The sequence below is a fragment of the Gigantopelta aegis genome, chromosome 14, assembly GCF_016097555.1.
Source record: "Gigantopelta aegis isolate Gae_Host chromosome 14, Gae_host_genome, whole genome shotgun sequence".
Classification (NCBI taxonomy): domain Eukaryota; kingdom Metazoa; phylum Mollusca; class Gastropoda; order Neomphalida; family Peltospiridae; genus Gigantopelta; species Gigantopelta aegis.
The window spans coordinates 12,977,171-12,983,432 of record NC_054712.1 but is presented as its reverse complement, the minus strand read 5'-3'; the positions used below and the strand labels follow the sequence as shown (position 1 = coordinate 12,983,432).

The following is a 6,262-nucleotide window of genomic DNA, read 5'->3' as shown; positions in this document are numbered from 1 at the left end:
GTTAAATTTTTAAAATGTATAAAAAAATCGTTGATTGTTAATGACGTATTAACTTGCTTACGTTTGTTCTTAAAACGCTTGAAGAATTGCTTTGGGTTATGTTTTTTCAAATAATGCAACAGGTTACCTTCCTGATATAAATACATTCGTTTTGCTTTACCTATATGCTGTTTATATGTTTTCTTTTTTACAGCTAAATTATACCTGTTCTCGAATGAAGAATGCTTGTTAAACAAACATAGAGCCTCCTTGTAACTGCGATATAACTCACGGCACTTATCATCAAACCATGGTTTGTCACGGACTGATTTTAGACAATGACCTCCAACAGTTTTACATTTAACAGTGTGGGAACAGTATTGTTTGGTCGAGTCATTTATCAGATGAGTTAAATCAGTAACTGATTTATCAATACTTTCTTTGGTGGGACAAATATTTTGAAAGAGAATCTGTAATTGTTCGGACTTTCCGCTTAAACTGTTTAAAATATCAACCTTGCATTCCTCATTCCAGATAGTTAAAGTCATATATAAAGGATTACCTTTATTAACTACAACTTTGTTAAAAAATTTCAATGAGCAAACAACCTCGATCAAACAGGGCGCGTGGTCAGAAAACATATTAAAATCGCACACTGTAAAGTCGCTAACGATATGAAGTATGTCGTTGGAGCATATAGCGTAGTCAATACAGCTTGATCCATTTCTATGATAAAAAGTAAAACTACCAATATTATCACCAGGTGATCTGCCATTCACAATACGGATACCAGTAGCAGTGAGAGAGGAAACCCTCTGTCACTACTTCATGGACTACTCTTTTCGATTAGCAGCAAGGGATCTTTTATATGCACCATCCCACAGACAGGATAACACATACCACGGCCTTTTATATACCAGTCGTGGTACACATTGGACTATTTCTAATTCTAGCCTGTGCTCCACAATTGGTGTAACAAAGACCGTGGTATGTATTATCATGTCTGTAAGATGTTGTATATACAAGATCCCTTCCTTAAGATTTACTACCAATGATATTTTTTATTCAGAATTATTGAAGGGATATATTTGCTCCCCCAGCCACCACCACCGCCCTTGCTTCGCCGTGCCTATTAAATACTGTATCTGATATAAAATAAATAAAATTATTTTAATTAATAACTTTCATGGCGTTATATAGTTATCGGGGTAACAAACAGCCGAAAAGTTAAAACATTAACAAATAACTAAAAAGAAAGGTTTTTTGTTGTTGTTTTTTTGTTGTTGTTTATTTTGTTTTACAAGGTGGGACCCAGTGTTTAGTAGCCGTAGTTTACAATTAACAATAATGTTAACTAACATTTTACCATGTTAAGTATTCAATTTCAAACACGTTTAGCTTTTTTCTTTCTTTTATTTCGTTTTACGACATCTTTCCGTGATATAGTATATAAAAGACTCTTTGCTGCTTTTGGGAATGTCTTATCCTCTTATCACAATTGTGTTTTACTCGTAATCACCGGAAAATCTATTTCCTTATAAATTATCACTACGTTTATGTGCAATCTGATTAAAATTAGCTCTACTGGGTCTACCAGTAGATCTAACAGCATTGCGTGGACTCCCATGTCCAGGTGACATTTCATTTGTAAATAACAATTTAAATATCGACCAATTACACTTCGCATTTTATAGCGCTATTCAGGAGCTTACAAGTTCTAAAAATATCGGGCGAGACTATTTATGCAATAGGCGAACTTGTTGGTCAATTTCAACACTGAAAAAACGGGGAAAGTCCAGTAATAAACTCTGGACTGTAATTTGTTTTTTTGTGTTTTTACATCTTAAAACTAATTTTATATAAAATTTTATATTGCAATTAGTTTCCAGCATACTTCGTCATTCACCCGAATTATTTCGTATACCTTCGGCATAATTCCGAATGTTTTCAAATTCTTTTCAAATCACTGGCATGATTTTGCAAGTAAGGTTTTGATTGGTCGAATGAAAGGTCAACTGGACATGAGCTCCAGCGGGCTGCTGTTAGATCCACATGTAATAGTGGAGCTAATTTTAATTAGATTGGTTCATGTGGATAGTTTTTGTTTCAAAAATGTGAGCCGTTTGTCGTGTCGTCAAGTATAGTTTTCGTGACGATTTCGGATGATATCGTGACGTTCGGAGATTACAGGTTTCGGATGGTCTCATTGACCCAGTCCATGACCTGTGTGACGTCAGCGACCGGAACCGGTTTTCCCGAGTCGCACAGCAGTCTAGCCAGCACGGAGCCCCTCAGAGTCCAGCGCCCGTCCGACCCCTTACACACAACTGGACCGCCCTGGTCGCCCTGCAATCAAAATATAGATACGTAGTTACAATATTCAATCTTAGGGATTTGTTGTGTTTTGTTTTGTTGTTCTAAGTTTTTGAAGTTGTTTTGTTTTTGTTGGTTGTTTGGTTTGTGTTTGCTGATTTGGGGGGTGGCTTTGTGTGTGTGTGTGTGTGTGTGTGTGTGTGTGTGTGTGTATAGAAAGGGGCGTAGTATGATCTGGACCTGGGGGGGGTCGAATTACAGGCTGTGACCCACCACTAGATGTTGCGGCCCCCCCCCCCCCCCCCCCCCCACACACACACACACTTCAGATATCATTCCTACGAGCCTGTATAGTCGGTTTTCAACAGTGGTTTCAACGATTTAGAATGCAAAACAAATATAATGGTCTAGATTACAACTGACCACACAGTGGAATGCTCGAGGACGGGCTGGGCTGACTGCGCATGTCGTCTTGGCCGGAAGTGACTCGAGTTTCGCTCCGTAATATTCTATAGCCTCGCAGGTCTCCACGTTGGGCATGTTCAGCCTGGCCTGCTGGAGGAAATCTTTCAGATCTGAAACGACGTGAACATTAATGAAATAATAATACTATATCGAACGATACAAGGGCGGATCCAGGGGGACGACCCGAGGGACCTTCCCTGACCCTAAGAATTAAAGAGCTGCTTATGAACAATTTCTTTACAATTTCATTGAAATGCCCTTTTCAGAGAGTGCAGCCATGTGTTGGTTTCATAAGCATACAAATACACGGGGCAGGGGGGAGCAACTGCCCCCCCCCCCCTCCTCGAGTGCTGGAGTAAAACCTCAAATTCGGGCAAAACGTATACAGATATTCGGGAACAATTTGCTAAGCTGAGACCTTTTTACCATGTATTTCCATCATTCTACCCTCAAAATTAGTTGTAACCCATGTAAAAATGCGTAGTGATTCGCTTGCAACCCTATATAGCTGTTTGACAGTAATGCTAATATGAATAAATGTTATTATCCAGATTCGGGCATTTTCGTTTAATTCGGGGAAAAGCCAAACTGTCTGCCCCCCCCCCCCCCCCCCCCTGCAAAATTGGAGGCCTGTACATCTATGGCCGTTTTGCCCTTGGTCCCATCCCTAACACATTTAACTGTTAAATATTTAGCTCCATCGTTGCTGAGATTGTTCTTACATAAAAAAAAAAATATTGAAAGTTTGGGATTCGTCATGGTATATATATATATATATATATATATATATATATATATATATATATATATATATATATATATATATATATATAAAACTGTACATTTACCTCCATTTTCTGAGTTACCCCAGCCAGTCATCATGCAGTCTGAGATCCCACACGGAGACCTGGACATATCGTTAATCTGATTGGTAAGGCAGGCAGGCCTCACGCAAGACGTGTACTTGATTGGCTGGTTCAGCTTGACGATCACAAATCCATTGGCTGTAATTTGATCAAACAGAGTTATTGTTCTTGGATATTTGAAATCATTTATTTTGAAAGAAACTAAATACGTATTATGACTAAAGTATGAAGTTCTGTTAATACTACACGCAATATCTGTGTAATACAACTGCTAACACATCATTTGTTTGTTTATTTAATAGTATCTGGAGATATGGCGTTTTTCTGTGATAAATAACCAAACTACACACACACACACACACACACACACACACACACGGAGGAGAGAGAGAGAGAGAGAGAGAGAGAGAGAGAGAGAGAGAGACACACACACACACACACACATATATATATATATATATATATATATACACACACACATACAGACACATACACACAAACAGACACACACACAGACACACAGACACACAGACACATACACATACACACACAGACATACAGACAGACACACACACATACACACTCACACACAGACACAGACACACAGTCCGTCACACACACACAGACACACACACACAGACACATACACGTACACACATACACACTCACACACAGACACACGCAGACACGGTCACACACACACAGAGACACTCACACACAGTCTCACACACACACACACTCGCTCACACACACACTCACACTCACTCACACACATACACACATGATGTCACAACAAAATTAAGTAAATTGATTTTAGCGGGTATACTTCTCAGTACTCTTTGCTTCAATATGTATGTGGAGAAACATGCCGTGGTCTAACTTTAGGATAGAAAGGGGCGTAACATGATCTGGACCTGGGGTGGGGGGGTCGAATATGAACCTAGCGGACCCTTTTGTCTACATTTTCCCTGGACACTTCTATGTTTGCCCTAACAAAAAAGAAAGAATTTTTTTAATTTAACGACGGACTCAACACATTTTATTTACGGTTATATGGCGTCAGACATATGATTAAGGACCAAAGATATATTGAGAGACAAACCCGCTGTCGCCACTTCATGTGTTACTCTTTTTAATTAGCAACAAGGGTTCTTTTATATGCACCATCCCACAGACAGGGTAGTACATACCACGGTCTTTGATACACCAGTCGTGGTGCACTGGCTGGAACGAGAAATAGCCAAATGGGCCCATCGACGGGGATCGATCCCAGACCGACCGCACATCGAGTGAGCGCTTTACCACTGGGCTACGTCTCGCCCCCTTATGCCCTAACAGTGCACGATACAATTTGTTTTAGCCTCAGCGAGGGATGTTGTCCGAACGCCCCGAACTCCCCTCTCCCCACCAGCCTACGCCCCTGATAGGCCACGGGTAAGATCAAAGGAGCAGACTTTAAAGCGTGGTACATGTACAATTATCTAATGGCGTATGGAGGGGGGACTCGGGGGCTATGCCCCACAATCAAACTTCTTGGGGTTTGTTTTAACTATTAAATTTAATCATACATACATACATGCAATCATACATACATGCAATCATACATACGTACATATATACATAGTGTGGGTTGCCCACCCCCACCCCCAATATGTGTTGCCCACCCCCAATATAAAATCCTGGCTACGCCTGTGCAATTATCAATACTTATTATACTCACCATGGAATCCAGTTTCGCCTTTTTGAAGGAAGAGCACATTGATGTCGTTAAGACTGGTAACGTTGGGGTAGTCGGGGTGCAGGGCCCAGCTCTCTACCCTGAAATACTGCTCGGAGAGGACGCCCCCGTAATAGTCCCTTTTCAGATGGTCCCAGTCGCCAGCAATGATCATGACGTCATCACGGATGTTGTCGCTTGCACGAGCTACTCCGGCCCTAGAAATACAGCCATGAAATTAATAATTTAGTAGCAGCAGCAGCAACAACAACAACAACAGCAGTAAAGTAGCAGTAGCAGCAGTAGCAGTAGAAGTAGCAGTAGCAGTAGCAGCAGCAGCAGTAGTAGTAGTAGCAGTAGCAGTAGAAGTAGCAGTAGGAGGAGGAGTAGTAGTAGTAGTAGTAGTAGTAGTAGTAGTAGTAGTAGTAGTAGTAGTAGTAGTAGTAGTAGTAGTAGTATCACTAGTAATAGTAGTATTAGACATAAAAAACTGAAAGTTCCATGGTAAAATAAATATCGTGAAAAAAATTAAAACACCGCGGCAATCTCCACGGCATAGAGTTCAGTGTGACAATCTGATTAAAAGAAGCTTCGCTGTGGTTTATAACTATTACCCGTAGTAGACCAGTAGAGCTGGTTTCAATCATATCGTGAGGGGTTTTTTTCATACTTATGTTCGTGCTTATATCCAATTAAGGTTCAAGCACACACCTTAGCTATTAGGGCTGTCTGTCCAAAGTAAAGTTTGTTTTATTTAACGACGCCGCTAGAGCACATTGATATTTTATTTTATCATCGGCTATTGGACGTCAAACATATGGTCATTCTGACACTGTTTTTAGAGGAAACCCGCTGTCGCCACATAGGCTACTCTTTTTTACGACAGGCAGCAACGGATCTTTTATTTGCGCTTCCCACAGGC

General features: G+C 40.4%; 1 protein-coding gene across 1 annotated transcript; it reads right to left on the bottom strand.

Moving 5' to 3' along the window:
• Positions 1 to 2,163: 2,163 nt before the first annotated feature.
• On the bottom strand, positions 2,164 to 5,515 carry LOC121389078 (chymotrypsin-like elastase family member 2A). Its single transcript, XM_041520694.1, has 4 exons — positions 5,344 to 5,515; positions 3,606 to 3,761; positions 2,716 to 2,867; positions 2,164 to 2,325 (listed from the first exon to the last, which is right to left on the bottom strand). Exons 1-4 carry the CDS (start codon positions 5,513 to 5,515, stop codon positions 2,164 to 2,166), a joined length of 642 nt encoding a protein of 213 aa, XP_041376628.1.
• Between the last annotated feature and the right edge of the window lie 747 nt (positions 5,516 to 6,262).